The sequence below is a fragment of the Ochotona princeps genome, chromosome 18, assembly GCF_030435755.1.
Source record: "Ochotona princeps isolate mOchPri1 chromosome 18, mOchPri1.hap1, whole genome shotgun sequence".
Lineage (NCBI taxonomy): Eukaryota > Metazoa > Chordata > Mammalia > Lagomorpha > Ochotonidae > Ochotona > Ochotona princeps.
In genome coordinates this window covers 21,482,408-21,501,106 of record NC_080849.1, presented here as the reverse complement: position 1 = coordinate 21,501,106, position 18,699 = coordinate 21,482,408, and the positions used below count along the sequence as shown (strand labels likewise).

Genomic DNA, 18,699 nt, shown 5'->3' with positions numbered 1-18,699 from the left:
CTCTGGGTTTTTTTAAGATATGTTTGCTGCCTAGGGTCACCCATGACTAAGGCCAGTGTTACTGTAGGTGAGAAGTGAATTTTGGGTGATTCCCAGTGACAGGGTCATGGAAGTTTAGGCATGCGTGGGGACTGAGACCAGGTGGTTTGGAGGAAAGTATCCAGAAGACAACTTGGGTTAGACAGATTCACCAGCCCAATTAGGAATACAGAGATGGGCTGTTAGCACAGAACATCACTGATCGCCACACACCAGTCCATACCAATGCTATGGATGGAGGCCTCTTTGGCAGTGTTGGGTACCATTACCTAACGGTGTGGTGGAGTGGTCACATTTGGCAAGGTCAAGACTCTATCTAGCACGTAAGAGAACATGGTCTGGGGGTAGACTCTGTGGGGTTGTGTGGGCCCAACCCTGTGAAAATACAAAGCCCCCTGGTTAGCTCGCAAGCTGGGGTTGGGATGGACTAAGCTAGGTGTGACCATGCCACTGCCATCACTCACGGGTGTAGGAACCCACAACAGTCAGGGTAGGTCAAGGCAGCAGTACCTGAATGTGCATCCTTTAACAGGATGTGGGGTGGGCCGGGCTGCCACTGGAAGGGGGCAGAATGGGCAGGGCTGAACAAACCTTAACTCACAAGAAACAACAGAAATCAGGTTGGAGCACAGGTCATGCTAAGTAGGTCCTTGCAACTACTGATCTGCATGAGACAGGGACGCTAAGCCACAGCATCTAAGGGGTCAGGACAAGTGAGGGGCTCTGCCAAGCTGAATCAGAGCACCATGGCCTTCATGTGATCTAAGGCTGGGAATAGGCCCGGCTGGGCAGCCAAGGGTATACTCTAGCTGGGTTGAGTTTCCCACCAGGGAGCACATGGGCTGGAATTGGGACTGTGTTCTGATCAGAATACGACTGTAATCTCACTTGGCACAAGTGTGGACTGGGAATGCAAGCACCAAGCCGGGCCAGACTCCAACACCATCTGGTGCTCTGCAGGACCAGGGGAAATGTGTAACAGACTAGGCTAGGTCTCATCCCTTACTCAACCATTTGTGAGCTGCATGGGTGTATGGAAGAGCCATGGCTGGGTTGAAACACTCAACAGTAAGAACCAAATTGGGTTGAAGAACAGCCAGGAAATGCCACTGTTCCTGCTAGGACAGGAGGTGAACTGAGAAGGGCTGGCTCATGGACCCACTGGTATGCGCGAAATCTGGCACTGAGAGAGTTTCTGATGGAGGAGCCTGGACAACTTCTCTGGCAGGACACAGACCTTGCAGGTAAGCGCAAGAAACACAATAGGAAACAGCCCAGAACAGGCTATGGAAATTATCCCACTGGCATACACATGGCATGGATTGGGGGCAGACCAGGCTGAACCTGTTCACATCAACCGCGGGTGAGTCCGAGCGCCAGAATAGAGTGTGGGTCGAGCCAGGTTCAGTTGCAACACATACTAGTACACATTAAGGAATGCCAAGGTGAGATGAGCCATACCAGATGTGGTTGCAGCGCCCAAACAGCACATGTGATAATCAGGGGGAGGAGGCAAAGCCGACAGGGGAATGTGGACTCCCCTGCTGGACTACTCCTCCCATTGGAAAGCGTGAGTCGGGATGGGGACAGATCAGACTAGGCAGGGCTATAACACCTGTGGGCCTCACGTGAGCTAGACAAGGGAAGGGCCACAGTGGGCTGACTATTCCGACTGGTGCAAGTAAAAACTAGAGTGGGTGAGGGTTGGTTGGGCTAGTTGCAGCACTAGCTGGCAGAGGCTGGCACTGGGAGCTAATTCTGTCAAGTCAAATGCCAGAACTACCTGGAGAGTGCATAATCTGGGAGTGGGTGTAGCCTAGAAGGGAAATAGTGGGCACCTCCTTCAGGGCTACCACTCTCACTGGACAGCACGAACACCAGGACAGAAGGGCACCAGCCAGTAGGTGTGTGGGCTGGACAGTAGGTTGGTTGGGTTGAGTTGGGCTTCAATGACATGTGTGAGAGCTAAATGGGATATGGGACAGACTGAACAAGCCTGTGGTGCACACTGGAAAGCAATGGGAACCAGCGTAGGGGGCAGAACTGGTGGGGGTTATGGGGAGTCACCCCAACTAGCTGCAGCTCCAACCACTAATTTGCGTGAGGACCAAGTATGAAGTGGGCAGGATCGAGCTGGACTACAACACCCGTTGGTTCACAAGGAAGACAGGGCTGGAAACAGAACGAACCCAGAAATCCCAACGACCAGCATGTGCATAAGCTGATTGGTATCACGCACGGTGTTGGACTGTGTACTAGCAAACTCGCGCAAGAATCAGGACTGGGATCATCTTAGATGAAGTTTCTTTGGAGATCCCTCCAACTGAACTGCTGATCTTAGAACCCCAACCATGAAGAGACTGTCAGCCAGTGGACTCTGAATAGGTTTCATTGCGATTGGAACTGAGAAATTGGCAGCAATCCAGAACTGATGAACTATCAAAACTGTTTGAGCAGGACCCTCAGAGCGCACCTCCTGTTGGGGATCTGGGATGGGTGGGAGGTTGGGTGGGGCTTTTCCCTTTGTTTCTCCCCTGACCCCAGATACAGGAAAACTGATAATATTAGTGTGGAAACAATGGTATTACCCACTTTCACCCTGTAGTCCTTGAACTTTGTACCCTAATAAAATAAGATTTAAAAAAAAAAGAAAAAAGAAATTCTTTAATAATAAATTTATTTAAAAAAAAAGATTGATAGTTATATAGAGTTGTTTTGAAGTAATTATTTTACAAACATAAAAATGAATGTTGCAAAAGTATATCAAGTGGTGCCCACATAGTGGTGTAAGTAGATTAAGCTGCCACATGCAATGCCAGCATCACATACGGGCAGCAGTTAAAGTTCTGGCTGCTCTCGTTCTAATTCAACTCCCCACTAAGGATCTGGAAAGGCAAAAGACAGACCAAATACTCAGGTCCATTACTCACATGGGAGATCTGAATGGAATTCCAGGCTCCTGGATTTGGCTTAACTCAAACCCAGCTACTGTGGTCATTTAAAGGGTTCTTCTCTATAACTCAGAAAAGAAAAATGTATTAAGGGAATGAGCATTTAAAGCTCAGTGATGAAGACATCCATGTCCCAGATTTGGTTCCCAATGCTACCTTTCTACTAATTACTGTTTTTAAAATTTATAGAGAGTCAGCACTGGCAGCTCAAGTAATTGGGCTCCTACCACCCACATGGGAGAGTCCCACCTCCAAGCTTGGCGCTGGAGCAGCCTCTGGTGTTTCAGATATTTAGGTAACAAACCAGCATACAGAATGTCTAATGTTAAAGGAAGAAAAGAGTATACTAAGATTATAATTCCACATACATAAAGTGCCTAGAACAGGAAAATCTGTAAAGAAAAAAAAGCTTAATTTTTACCTAGATGTGGGTTGTGAACTAGAATAAACTTCAAAGAATGTGATGCTGCTCTCTACAGGCATCAAAATTACGCTAAGGTCTGACATGGTGGCTCAACAGGCTTATCCTCTGTCTGCAAGTGCGGGAACCCATATGGTTGCCAGTTTGTGTCCCGGCTTCTTCATTTCCTATCAAGCTCCCTGCTTATAGGTGGAGAAAGCAGTGGAGGATACTCCAAGTCCCTAGGCCCCTGAATCCACATGAGACCTGGAAGAAGTTCTTGGCTCCCAGCTTCAAATTGGCTCAGCTACAGCCATTACAGTCATTTGGAGAATAAACCAGTGGATGGAAGACCTCTCTCACTTTCCTTTTCTCTGTAAATATCTTGCAAATGAAAATAAGTATTTTAAAAAATACTTTAATACTGAATGGTTACAGGTACAACTCCATGAATTTTAGCAAACCACAGAGTTGTGTTATTATATACGTAAGATGGCTAAATTTTGTTACATATATTGTACCTCAAGAACCCAGTGAGGGGGAAAAACGTGGATTGATACATCATCAGAGGTGAAACCAGCAAGTGTGACAACATATATACAAGGATTATCAAGGGAGACCTGGTTACTTACTTCCTTACTGTTCCAAAGTTTCCCTGTAAGAAGCACCTGTTGTTAAAAAGGAATGACTACAAGAAGATGACTCACAACATACACATGCTAGAATGCTCTGTGTTCCCATACTTGGTTCTGGAGACAGTGAGAAGGGAAGGGAATCAATTTTCATTGAAAAGCTACCATGTACCCAGACACTGAAGCTAAGTTCTTCCACTATTTCAGTGAAACTTGATAATAATTCTATGAGGTAGACATTATTCATCCCCGTTTTATGGAATAAAGGCAGCACAAACAAGTATTTCATCCAGTATCACAGACAAGCAAATAACTGTGCCAACATTGGAATTCATACTCATATTCCAAATTCCATAATCCATTTTACCAGATTTCTGCATGGTGGTCAGAGATGCAAAATTTCCTTACAAACGGATTTAGCAAAAAAACAAAAATATCAGGTATGAAATAATACATCAAGTTCTCACCTCTCCCAAGATGTGAATCACATTTTCTTCAACATAATTTGCCAAATCAAAAGCAATCTCCTTATTTGAAACAGATGGCAAATTAAAATAACTTCTACAGCTAAGCTGCTTCTCTAAGAGACATGTACAAACCTATCTCAAGAACACTTGGTCCCAAGCATAACAATGGAGAACTATAAATTAACAAACCCTTTGGTTGGGCTGCTTTGTGTTTCTGACATAAAAATGCATTTCCTTTTGGCAGGAGGGTCTTCATCTTCATCAGAAGAACTTTCTATTGTTAGGTCAATAACATCCACTTTCTTCTTGCTTGCCTCACTGGCTACAGTTACTGAACAAGGCTTACTGAGGACACTTGAACCTGTATGCAATAAAACAGAAGGAAGAATATCAAAAGTATGATGCAAACTTTAGCTGGTAAAGTCTCATCTGTCAAGCATGTCTAGGACAATACACAGTTGTGAAGCTGCACACTCTGTCCCTAACTCTCGATGGGTTTGAACAAGGACAGTTTCCCAGCAGAGACAGAGGAAGTTCTGTCCCTTGACGGCACACTTGCTCCTGATGTATGCAGATCCTGCTGCACAATCTTCTTCCCAGGTGACAAATCATTTCAGATAGAGCTCTGCAGTTAGGAAATTGGTCTCAGATCATCGCACAGAGAATGTAATTTTATCAGCTCTGTGTTTTCACAAACATGTGGCACGATTAAGTCAGAATTCAACATTTGTATTCTAGCAATCATGCTAATATAAACATAAAACATCACATCTGAAATGTTAATTCTTTTCACAGAAAGGTACATTGTTTTCTATAGCCTGTCTAGCTGAAAATGAATCATGGCTAATAAAGAAAAGGCAGCAGTAACCAATCATCAAACTATTTCTCACTTTTCTCAAAGACTAGAGAAACCCTGATCACTGTACTCAAGTTCAGTGTCAATCACATAGGAATCATTAATTTTGGCATAATTCCTTTATTTTTTCCATCTCTTCTTACTCTGACATAAAAATGCATTTCCTTTTGGCAGGAGGGTCTTCATCTTCATCAGAACTTTTTGTTATTAGGTCAGTGAATAGAAAAATCTATTCACTTCATAAATTACATTATTTGTTAGAATTTCAAATACAGTCAGAATAAAACTCAGATGCAGTCAGTGGATTGTATCAGATTTAAAAAGAAACTTTAAGTATACTTAAGTTTCAGTTACTTGAACTGAATGTAGTTTGCCTGCTCAGTGTAGACAAGCGCAGAAAACTAAGCTGAAGACTAAGTGTAAACATTCTAGTTAACATTTCCTTCCCAAAGAAATCGAAGGAAATTTTTTCCCTTTCTTAGCAACCTGTGACTGCTACCTTTCCCTATTTATTCATCAAACATACAACCTCTCCAGACAAACCTCTACCTATAATTATCTATACAACCTCCAGAAATAATTTTGAAAAATGTTTCATGGAGTTATCAATTATAATGTTTTATTTTATCATAAATTTTAGTTGGTCCTTAGCTGTAGGCATCTGACTAGGTTGCATTGTACCTAAGCAGGTGTTACACTGCTGGGAGAAAACAGCTAACAGCTGGTAGGTATCCTGGGCCTGGATAATGCCAAATTTGTATTAACTGTACCAGTGTGCTAGCATTGTTGTCTATTCCACACACACACATAAAGATATGTGGGGGATAGACTACAGCACACCAACAGACTGGTGACAAGTATGCCTGGGCCCTGGGTAGGCAGACTGACATGGCACACAGCCAGACAACCAGGCATGGGGCACTATGGATCGCTCAGAGAAGTGGGTCTGGAGATGTGTGGAAGGGAGGATTGCTAAGGGATAATATGGCAAGTAAGGAGTGACTTCTGGGGGTGGGGTGGGAAACTTCATCCAGCCAGGCTACTGAACTTGCAGTTAAAAGAGGGGGCTAAGACCAGGTGGTTTAGAGGAGGGAACCTGAGGATCTTCGGAGGCCAAACCAAACACCTGCCTATGTGGGAGACCTGAACTGGGATTGTTGGTATCTACCACTGCCCACTGGCACACACAAAAGCCATGACTGGAAGCTTGCCTAGAAGGGCTTGATCACAGTACCTACCAATTCATTCTGCGACAGGGGGTGGACATGTTAGATTGGGCCATAACACCAGTTCACACAGAACTGGGTCTGGTAGCAGATTTTGTGGGGAATCATGGGTTCACCCCAATGGGACTGCCATACCAGCTGGTATGCTCAACGGCTGGGGTTGGTGATAGGCCAGGATAGGCATGACCATGGAACTCACTCACACTCATTGGTACCGGGGTTGAGAATAAGCCAGGCTGCTGCAGGCTGTAGCACCCACAGGCACACCCTAGAATTGGGTGTGGGACAGGCCTGGTCAGGTCACAACATTCACCAGCACACACAGAGGTTGAGACTGGTGGAGCAGACTGTATGGGTAAGGGCCAAACACCTGACAGCACACATGAGATCTGGATCAGGGAGTGGGCTGGGGGGGAGGGGGACTTGGGGACTTCCCCTGGTGAGCTGTCACTCCTGCTGGTGAGCATGCTGAGTCAGGGCTGATACTGGTCAGGCTGGGCTGGGCAGCTTCACTTGTTGGCAGGGGTGTGGGTTGGTTTTGTACAGGGCTGGACTGGACAGGGCCAGGCCAAACAATAGAACACTGGCATGTGCAGGAGCCAGATAGCATGTGGGACATGCTGGGCTAGTCTAGACTATCACATCTACTGGTTTAGATGAAAGGAAAGGATTGGGGCAAGCTGAGCAGATCTAGGCTACAGCATCCACCATTAAAAGTTGGGACTTAGGGCAGGCCAGGCCAGGCTGCATCATCTGATGGCACAGGCCAAGCTAGGGGATAGGTTATGCTGGGCTGTGTCACAGCAACCACTGGCATGCACAAGATCTGTGACTGGGGGCAAGCTTTGTTGGAGACCTAAGGGGCCATCTCTGCTGGGTTGCAGTTCCCACTAGTGAGTGTGACAGCTTGAATGGAAGCAGCAAAGTGGGCTAGACATGGCTACAGCATCTCTTGGCATGAGTGTGGACTGGTTCTGGGGTGTTCCAGACTGGGCTATGCTCCAGCAATCACTGGAACTTACAAGAGCCAGGTAGTGTTGCAGGACAGGCTGGGCCAGGTCTCTTGTGTCGCTGAACGATGCAAGAGCTGGGACCGAGGATAGGCCTGTAGCACCCAACAGTAAGACCTGGAATGGGTGTGGGCTGACTAGGCCAGCTGCTGCACCTGCCAGGACAGGAGGTGGGCCAAGTCAAGCTAGGCCAAGAACCCACCAGTGTGTGTGAAATCTGCCACTGGGAGGTGATCTGACAGAGGAACTCGGAGAACTCTTCTGTCAGGACACAGTCCCTGCAGGTGATCACAAGAACTAAGACCAGGAGCAGCCCAGACAAGGCCAGCATACAAAACTCAGTGGCATATGTGTGAGTCAGGTCAGGGGGCAAGCCAAGCTAGGCCAGTTCATGGCAGATGTGAGAAACAGGATGGGGGGCCCGGTGGCATGGCCTAGCGGCTAAAGTCCTCGTCTTGAACACGCCGGGATCCCATATGGGCGCCGGTTCTAATCCCGGCAGCCCCACTTCCCATCCAACTTCCTGCTTGTGGCCTGGGAAAGCAGTCAAGGACGGCCCAAACCTTTGGGACCCTGCACCTGCATGGGAGACCCGGAAGAGGTTCCTGGTTCCCGGCTTTAGATCGGCACAGCACCAGCCATTGTGCTCACGTGGGGAGTGAATCATCGGATGGTAGATCTTCCTCTGTCTCTCCTCTCTATATATCTGACAAAAAAAAAAAAAAAGAAAGAAACAGGATGGGGTCCAGGACAGACTAGGTTGGGCCACTTCATCAGTCAACTGACACTAGGGTCGTTCACATTAGGATTGGTGGCTGGCTGGGTTGGGCTAGGCTGCAGCATTCAGCAGCATAAACTCAAACTGGGGACAAAGTGACCCGAGCCAGGCTACAGCACCTGCTGGTGGATGCCAATACGAGGTGGGCCATGCCAATATGGGATGCAGCTCCCACCAGCACACGTAAGACCTAGGATTGCAGGCAAACTCAGAAAGAGAGCTGTGGGGAGGCACCCTGCTGGGCCATAAAGCTCTTGCTGGTAAGTCTGAGAGCTGGGACTGGGGACAGAACAGGCTGGGCAGGGCTACAAAAACAAAACAAAACAAAACAAAACAACAACGCACTAGTCTGCCTATGGGCTGGGTTAAGGGGAAGAGCCAAGCTGGGCTAACCGACAATATCCACTGGTACATTCATGAGCGAGAATAACTGGGCCTTGCCAGCCAATGGACCTTGGAAAGATTGGATTTCTTCAACCTTGGAGCAGCAAAATCAACAGCATCTCAGGACTATCAAAAGTCCAAGCTGCAGCATCAGCTGTCAAGTGCTGGGACTGGGGGCAAGTCTTGTCAGACTAGATCATAAAATCACCTGGAAAGTACACGATCTAGGACTGATAATGGGCCCAGTAGGGAAACTGTGGGTACCTCTCTGATGGGCTGCAACTTCCACTGGGAAGCATGAGAACCAGGACAGAGGGAGAGCCAGGCTGGACAGGTAACAGCACCCACCAGCATGAATGTGGGCTGTATAGCGGGGTTGGTTGGGTTGAGCTAGGCTCCAATGCCCATTGATGTGTATGAGAGCTGAATGGGATGTGGGACAGACTGGACCAGTCTGCTACTCATATCAATATGCACAGGAACCAGGGCAAGGAGCAAACCTGGTGGGGGTTACTGGGGGTTGCTCTGACTAGATTGCAGTTCCTCCTGGTGTACATGAGGGCACAGTGTGTGGTGGGCAGGGTTAGGCTGGATTATAGCATCCACTGGTTTGCATATGAGAGGAAACTATGAACAGAACTGTCCAGGTGACTGTGCGTGTAGGCTTATGTGTGATATAGACTGAGCCAGTCTCTACACTGGTTTGTACACACAGGAGTCAGGTTGGGGTCAACTCTGACGACTTTTTTTCCAGGATCCAACCAACTGAATCAGCGGACTCAGAACTCCAACCATGGTGAAAATCACAGCACATGTGATCTGAGAATGGAGTGCATGTGTCAGAACTGGGTCTCCATGGCTGCTGAGGCAGTGCAGTGGACGGCATGCCCAGATGTTCAGGACATGACAGTCAGTTAATTGAACCCTGCAGAGAATGTCTAGTACCATGGAGAGCAGAATAAATTAGACAGCTCCTCTGCATTGGGGCAAATCCAGACTCCAAGGTGGACTACGTCAGCCAACGGACCTCGGAAAGATTGGATTTCCTCAACCTTGGAGCAGCAAAATCAACAGCATGTCAGGATTATCAAAGTCACTAGAGCAGGATCCGTGGAATGTGCTCCACATCAGGGACCCTGGGATGACACTGGCTGGCCTTTCTATTCCCAGGCGGCTGGCCTGTTGAGAGTGGCCTTCTCACCTTCTCTCCCCTCTTTCCCCAGATACAGGACGAAAAAGGAGATTAGAGGCAGTCATCTCATCCACTTTCCCCCATTCCCCAACCCTCCCCACCCAAATCAGTGGTCCACATGGCCATGCATCTTTCTCAACTATGTAAACATCACCAAAAATAAAATGAATACATTATTGTAAAATATCTGTTGGTAGGGCCCGGCGGCGTGGCCTAGCGGCTAAAGTCCTCGCCTTGAAAGCCCCGGGATCCCATATGGGCGCTGGTTCTAATCCCGGCAGCTCCACTTCCCATCCAGCTCCCTGCTTGTGGCCTGGGAAAGCAGTCGAGGACGGCCCAAAGCTTTGGGACCCTGCACCCGCGTGGGAGACCCGGAAGAGGTTCCTGGTCCCGGCATCGGACTGGCGCGTACCGGTCCGTTGCGGCTCACTTGGGGAGTGAAACATCGGATGGAAGATCTTCCTCTCTGTCTCTCCTCCTCTCTGTATATCCGGCTTTCCAATAATAATAAAAAAAAAATCTTCAAAAAAAAATCTGTTGGTAACACTATTTAGATGATTGGCTCACTGATTTTTTAATATGGAATATGTATGATAAAAAGGCTGTACAATGGTAGAAACTTTAGCACATATCTAGGGTCAGTGTTTGACCTAGTGTTTAGAACCCTGCTTGGGACACCTGTATCCTGTAACACAGTGCTCAGGTCTGAGCCTCAGCTCTGCTCCCAAGTCCAGTTTCCTGTTAATGCACTCCTCCTGCCACTAAGGTAAGGTCTGTTGGGTCCCCATCACAAAATTAGATGCCTGAATCACTGAAGGCATCTGGGAGTAAACCAGAGGACGGCAGCTCTCTATCTGCTCCTCTGCCACTCACATGAAAATAAAATTTAGGGCATTTTTTAAAGGGAAAAATAAAATCACTAGAGGAGAGAGGAATTACATGTGACACAATCAAAAGGTAAAGTAAGCAAAACGAACTCCAAAGGCAGTGCTATTGGTCAGGGTTAATGATGAGGATAATGTACAATTCTCACAGCTTAACCTCCTCTTGCACTTACTTTCTATCTTTGTACATGGTTGGCTGGATACTTTCATAGCTTCCTTCTTCGGTCTCATTGGACACCAGGAACCATCTTCTTGGAATTTAATTTCATCCACATCAGAACAATCATTGAGAATTTCCATAAACAGCCTATAAATCAATTAAGATATTTATATAAATGTAAATCAATGCTTTGTTGAAAAACAAAATAAGAAAAGAATATTGCAGGCAAAAATATCTTTTAAAAAACTATAGCTCATTGACACGTACAAAAGCTAAATGGGATATGAGACAGACTGAACGAGACTGTAGCACATACTGGCAAGCAACGGGAACCAGGGTAGGGGGCAGGCCTGAAGGAGGTTATGGGGAATCACCCCAACTAGGCTGAAGCTCCCACTAATTTGCGTGAGGGCCGAGTATTAAGTGGGCAGGATCAGGCTGGACTACAACAACCATTGTTTCATGTGGAAGACAGGGCTGGAAACAGAATTGACCCAGCAATTGCAACCACCAGCATGTGCTTAAGTTGACTGGGGCAACGGATGGTGCCGGATCCTGTACTGGCAAGCACACACAAGAATCAGGTCTAGGATCAACTCAGATGAAGTTTTTTTGGGGATTCCTCCAACTAAATTGCTGATCTTAGAACCTCAACCATGAAGAGACTATGTCAGCCAGTGGATTCTGAAAAGACTTCATTGAGCTTGGAATGCCGAGATTGGCAGCAATTCAGAACTGTTGAACTATCAAAATTGCTTGAACAGCACCCTCAACATGGGACACTAACCTGTATGAAGATTAAAAAGCTACTAACCAGTTTTAAAACAAGACTGCATAAAATTAACTAGAAAACAAAACAAATACCTTGACTGCACTCTACAGCACAATTTATGTTAGGCCATACTGAATGAAGACAGCCAACAGTCACTAAAACAAGGTGTGCTTACCCATCTAATATCAGACTTTCATAGGCAGCTTTCTTGTCACACACAGGACAAATCCAAGTGGGCTTCTTCTCATTCATTTGTAGATAAAGGGCAGCATCAAAACACTGCAGATGGGTACAGGTCACTGCACGGCATGGGATGGTCAGCCTCATTTTCCCTAACTAAAGTAGAGGAAACACAACACAGAAAACTAGTTGGAAAAAGAAAACTAAGTCTCAAAGTAACAGTCAGTTCTAAAAGTCTGAAGAAGCTATAGAACATGATCAAAATGAAAAAGAAATTCAAGTCAGAATTAATTCCCAAAGAGTACTGTAAAATTTTTAATGACCACCCTGATTTTTCAAAAGTTTTATTTTTTCAAAATAAATAGCATGAACATTCGCAAGCAGCAGAAAATACGTATACAAAGAAAACAAAACCCCTACCTGGATCCCCAGCTTCCCTAATATTAGCTCCCCTATTAATTCATTTCTTGCATGTCCTTTCCTATATGTTGAATCCATCATTTACATATTTAAAAAAGAAATTTTCACAAGTGTTGGCAGACTTTACTATAAATCGTTTTAATTGTCATATAACCTGGTGATTGATATACACATTGGTACATAAAAGAGTATATCACAGAAAGGCATAATTTATTCCAGTACACTGGTGATGGATATTTAAAATTTTCAACTTTCTGCAATTACAAGCAGTGCTATAGGCAAGTGCTATAGCAGTACATTCCTAGAAATGAAATATTTTAAAATTTACGCCACATGGAAAATTATTTTCCACAGTTTCCGACTTACCTAACCAACAGACACATAAAATACGTACAGTTCATTTGCCCTTATCAATATATTAGTAAACTTTTTGGTCTTTACAAATTTGCTATGTAAATAATACTTGGAAACTGTCTCCTTTAAGTGGTAGCCATCACTCCTTTTAAGGGAAAAAAAAGAAACAAATATAGCAATGCACACTTATTTCCCTCATTTTTATTTGAAAGGTAAAGAGAAAGAAAAAAAAGACAAGAGAGACAGAAATCTGCCATCTGCTGGCTCACAAACAAACCAGGAGCCCTGAACTCAAATCCACTTCTCCCTTGTGGAGAAGCCATCAGCTGCTGCCTCTTGGGTGTGCATAAGTAGGCAGCTGGAATCAGGAGTGGGCTCACCTATATGGGACTGCAGTGCCCACTGTTTTACGTGGAGAGATGGGGTGGTGACAGGTCAAGACTGACTGGAGCATGGAACTCACAAGACAGGAACCCACTTAACACTCACAGGGGCTGGATCTGGCAGAAAGCCAGCTGGGGTATGCTGCAGTACCCACCGGCGCATGCAAGGGCTGGGACTGAGAATAGACTATGCCAAGCAGGGCCACTGCCCCCCATGACCTGGGGCTGGGAGCAGGCCTGGTAGGACTAGTAGGACTAGTAGAGGTACTACTTGACAGTTCCCTCTGGAAAGCACAGGAGCTGGGGCTAGGGGTGGCCAGGCAAAGTAAGGCAAGGTTGCAGCACTGGTCAGTGTGTGTGTGGACCAGTCTGGGTACAGGCCAAGCTGGACGAAGCCTTAATACCTTTTGACCTGCATGAGAACCAGGAGAGGGTATAGGCCATACCCAGCGGGGCTGGGTTTCAATACCTGCCAGCATATGCAAGACCCAGAGCTGGGAACGGTCTTAGTGGGGGAACTCTGGGGACTCCCCTGATGGGTTAGAGCTCCCTTTGCAGAGTGCAAGAGCCGGGGCAGACAAGGCTGGGCAAAGCTGCAGCACACACTGGCATGTGTATGAGCTGGATCTGGAGGTGGGCCAAACTGGGTTGGAACCAGCACCTGCTGGTGCTTGCGAAACCAAAATGTGTATGGGACAGACCAAGCTAGGCTGTGGCACCTGTTACACAAGAGCCCAGTCTAGGGTGAGCCAGGCTGAACTAGGCTGCAGCATCCATCGCTGAGAGCCAAAATGGGTGTAGACCAGTTGGGTTAGGCTGCAGTACCAACTAGTGAGTGCCAGGATTAGGGGCTGGCCATGCCACTCAGGGCAGCAGCCCCCTGATGGCACATGCAGGATCTGGGCTGGGAACAGGCCTGGTAGGGTTACTTAGGGAACTCTCCTGCTTGGCATAGCTCCCACTGTGACGAGCCTGAGAGTTGGGGCTGGGAGTAAGCTAAGCCAGGCTGGGCTGCAACACCCATTCACATGTAAGCAAGCTGGGACTGGGGGCAGTTCAAATAGTCAGTCCATAGCACACATTAGTATGAGTTAGATTTAGGCCAGGGTGTAGGCCAGGCCAGGATGAACTGTAATATCCACTAATTCACAGGAGGGCTAAGGGTGGGCTGGGCCAGGCAAGGCTGTTGTACCCACTGGCAAGAGCTGGGACTGGGGACAAGCCAGTAAGCCAGGCTATAGCAGCTACTGGTGAATGCTGGGACTCAGGGTGGGCAATCTTAGACTGGGCTGCAGCACCTGCTGGCACACACAAGACACAGGGCTGGGAGTGAGCCTGGTAGCAGACTTGTGGGCACTCCCCTGCTAAGCTGTACCTAACACTGGGGAGCACAAGAACCAGAGCGAGGAGTGAGCCAGGCTGTATAAGGCAGTAGCACCTGTGGGTTTGCACAAGAGCCAAACGGAATGTGGACTGGGCCAGTCTAAGCTGCAGCAGAGGCTGGCATGTGCAAAAAACAAGGCCTGGTGGAGGTTATTGGGGGTCATCCCAACTAGGCCAGGGCACCTGCTAGTCTGCATGAGGACCAGGTCTGTGGTGAGCTGGTTGGGCTGGGCCATAGCACCTATTGGTTCATGTGAGATATGGCGCTGAGGGGGAACTGACCAAGCTGCGTCCACCACTTTGTGCATTGGCTAATGTAGGTGACAGACCACACCTGATCCTACACTGGATGGCACACATTTCTCCTGTGCATATATCAAGATTGGGCCTCCTCAGTGGACGATGTATGTGTAGTTGACAGCATGTTCAGATGCACCAGGGGATATGATGGCTAGCATTCTAGGCCAGCAAGGAACATTAACTGCCTGGATCAAAGGAAAGAAAACTGAACAGGTTGGACAATTCTCCTGGCAAAGCTACACAGCAATGTTCCTAGGTCTGTGGATGCATTGGGCTAGACTACGTCATTGAGCAGACCCTGGAAAGATCTTCTCAACCCTGGAGCAACAAAACTGGTAACATATCATGGCTATCAAAACCACTCAAGAAACACTCTTGGGATTTCTGGGTACATGACCAAAAGGCTGTCCCCACCCCTGGGTGCTGAAGCAATTTGATCGCAAGGAGCAGCCCCTCTCCCGTTTCTCTCCTGTGGATGGACACAGTAAAACAAGAACAAGAAGAAGAACAACAACAGTGAAACGTGTTACATTCTCCTTTAGAGGCCCTCATGGGCATGCATCCCTCTCAACTATGTAAACAATATTAAAAACAAAATTTAAAAAGGAAAACAGAATGATCTGTGGACACCTTCCAAGAAATCTGTAGAGCCTCAAGTACACGGTAATTATCTTCTTCTTCCTCCATGCCATTTTTACCTCTCTCATCATCACTGCTTAAAAATCTGCACAGCATGCAGAAGCAAGAACACTCACGGATACAGTTGTTGAGCAAAAATTTAACTTTAGCAACCTACAAGAGTTATTGAGCACTCCTTAAGAAAGTATCTATTACTCAATAGCAAAATCAGGTTTTCTAGTACTGATAATGGCATTTTTCAATTTATTGCATTTATGAATGAAATGGTGTCAAATCAATGCTAACACCTGTTCCTTACAAAATGCTAAGCAGGCAGTATCTACACTGTTTTTACCTTCACTACATTAATCAAACAGCTAAGTATAAAAATGACCCAAAGTGGTTGACTGAAGTTACTTGAACAGAATTTTTTTTTTTAAAAAAGGCACAATCTAAAGAGGTAAAATCAAACCTACTTTCCCTTTTATTTCCCAGATACCTAGCTCACTTCCCTAGGACAGACTAAAAACCAGCTGATGTCATCAAAGTAAATTTCCACATAAAATTCACATTCATAAATATAATTATGCACAGCCCACCAAGGATTTCTTCACTAACCACTGTGAAATCCCTCTACAACCTCACTGGAAGCTATTCCCACTAGCCAGACACCTACCGTAAATCACGACAGAGAGCCCTTCAGTACTCCATGCTATCACTGCTCTCGCTATTGCCAAATAAACCCAGAGTTCATATCTCACCTTCTCAGCACCTAGAACTCACCCTTTCCCTCTTACTGTCTATTACTGCACTTGATTCTGTATTATTTCTAGTCTGTTTTCTCCAACTGATACTAGATAGGACTCCCTCTTTCACAAAACTACTTTTTATCATTAACTTGTGTCATCTGTGAAAACTGATCAAACAGCCAGTACTCAGAAAACACTAAGTAGGATGAATTCTGAGGTAAAGCTCAAAAGACAAAGTCTCAGAAACAGATGTATTTTTCTGACAAGCTGACAGGACATTAAACAAGACTCAAACAAAAAGCTGTCTGATGGGTTACCATACTTCTTCAAATAACTAAGTCCTTAGTTTTCTTAAAACATCAGGTCTGTAAGGAATTGCTCTGTATCATGGGGGAATCCTAACCATTCTGATACATGCTTCTCACTATTATTCAAAAGTCTCACAATCCTTCGTATGTGTAATCATTGCGGTTTTTTTGTTGCTCCTGCAATAATAATAATAAAAAAAAAGATTCCAAGGATATGCACCTTACAGAAAGTAACACTGAACAACTGAAGAACTCTTCAGGTCAACTGTGTGGAAGCACTTTCTTCTTCAAAGATGAGTGTGGCACACCAAGGCATAAAGGTGACAAATTCCCTACTGACCCACAGGAACTACACCTAGACTACACCTCATAATTAATATTGGCTGAATATACTACGATTAAACTATAAAAACTGACAAGATCCAACTTTTTTTGGTCAAAATGGCAATTTCACTTTGTCTAAACTGAATGTTAATCTTAACGATGAGAAGCAACAAAGTAACTAAAAGCCCCTCCAAAAAGCTCCTGCCTGAACTCTGCCAAGCTGGCAGCCGGCAGGGGAGGATATGGTCTGCCCACAGGCCCCAGAACCCTGGGATGCTCAGCTGCCAATCTGCTGGAGCTGCAGGCTTCCTCCTCGGGTGTGATTATCTTAAGACTCGCAGCTTGCAAACAAGCTCAACTTCACAAAATTCTACTCTTTTACAACAAAGGCAACTTTTTTGTTGTTGTTAATGATAAAGAAACAAAAGAAAATCACCTTATTAAAAAAGAAAAAATGTCCTTATTTGAATAACACAATTAATAAGGATATTTCTGGTTCAACCAAATCTGGCAGTATGGTTATGGGAAAGAGAACTGGAATAATGTCAGAAAATTACAAGTTTTACTCTTGTTCTAGCTCTGTAATATAGATTATTCTACAAAATGGAATTCACTCCTCCATACAGGTTTGCTATGACAGTAAATTAAGCAGTACATAGTGGGAAACTCAAATCATTCCTTTCTCACTCTTCTGACAGAATTATCCATTCCAAAGAAAAGAAAGAAAAAAAAAAACCCACATTTCTCACAATGGTGAATATTCAGCGAATGCCTCTAAAAGTTCATTTAAAAATTCCTCCTGCCATGGACTTTGCTCACTGGTTTCCCTTCTAAAGAAGCCTCCGTCACTACTCCTGATCACTTATCACATGTGCAAAGGGCATCTGCCGCCTTTCCACATGAGCTGGTTTCCCCTCTCACACTAAATTAGCACTCTGATGATTTCTTCACCAGACTTCAGTATCATTTCACATAATTAGCTCAAAGAAAAGCACGTAGGAGCATCTCAGAGTTGCTGCCCAATTTTTCAACCACGGTCACTACCTAGGAAATAAAACATAAAAACTACTCTAACTTAGAAAAGTAAATTACAGAGATATTACAAACATTCTAACTCATAAAGCCAAAGCCTTAAATTAGCATTTACTCGGCCTAATCATTTTATTCCACTTTTCAATACTATTTATACTGATGCGCCAATCCTAAATATATATATATATATACAATTACACATTATTTATTGTATTGATTATGACATAATTTTGAGTCTAGTCGTCTCATATCTCTTTGTACTTAGTCACTCTATGAAGAACAGAAATTACAATGCTTATCCATTAAGATTCCAACATGAGAAAAGACAAAATTGATAATTCTATCATAATGCTATTGCTCGCTCCCCAACTGACTTTTTAGGAACATTAAGAATTTTATAAATTCCCCAGAATGTTTTGTTGCTTTACTTACAGGGCACATCAAGGATACCCGAAGGCTAGTTGTAGCAATTTCACTATCAGGATCTGCCGTAAGTTTTTCTTTAACTTTAAAAAGGGAAAAGAACAAAATTTTTAGAAAATAACACTGAAATATGAACAGAACCACAGAAATGTGCCTTATTTTAAAATTTCTCAAACATTCTGAATAGGTCAACAAACTATAAATTGTTACATAATGTATTGAAAACAAAACCTAAAATTCCAAGAGTTGGGCTAAAGACTGATGAACACATTTTAGATGATATACCTGGTTAAGACTTAAGAACCAACTGAGGAGAGCAACCTGGGCTGCAGCAGTACTGAGTGTCACTGCTCTCTAACACATGCTCATTACTCGTTAATAACGAGACTTCAGATGTTATCAACAACTGTCAAACTTTTGAACAGAAGAGGTGAAAACATTCTTACACTTCAACAGTTCAAACTATGTGATTTT

At 45.1% G+C, this 18,699-nt stretch overlaps 2 protein-coding genes across 15 annotated transcripts in view; one reads left to right on the top strand and one right to left on the bottom strand.

The window, feature by feature from the left end:
• KATNAL2 (katanin catalytic subunit A1 like 2) overlaps positions 1–18,699 on the top strand; it is a 210,540-nt gene that overhangs the window by 43,454 nt on the left and 148,387 nt on the right. The window lies entirely within an intron of this gene.
• The window catches only part of PIAS2 (protein inhibitor of activated STAT 2), an 82,659-nt gene that overhangs the window by 25,502 nt on the left and 38,458 nt on the right, over positions 1–18,699 (bottom strand). For all 14 annotated transcript variants that reach the window (XR_009247082.1, XR_009247087.1, XR_009247086.1 and 11 more), the window contains exons 8-11: positions 18,235–18,308; positions 11,927–12,087; positions 10,993–11,126; positions 4,679–4,850 (exon numbers count right to left, since the gene is read on the bottom strand). Coding sequence is in view for 8 of the 14 variants with exons in the window: in XM_058677008.1 (XP_058532991.1) it covers positions 4,679–4,850; positions 10,993–11,126; positions 11,927–12,087; positions 18,235–18,308 (541 nt within the window). In the remaining 6 variants the exon portion in view is untranslated. The remainder of the gene's footprint in view (positions 1–4,678; positions 4,851–10,992; positions 11,127–11,926; positions 12,088–18,234; positions 18,309–18,699) is intronic.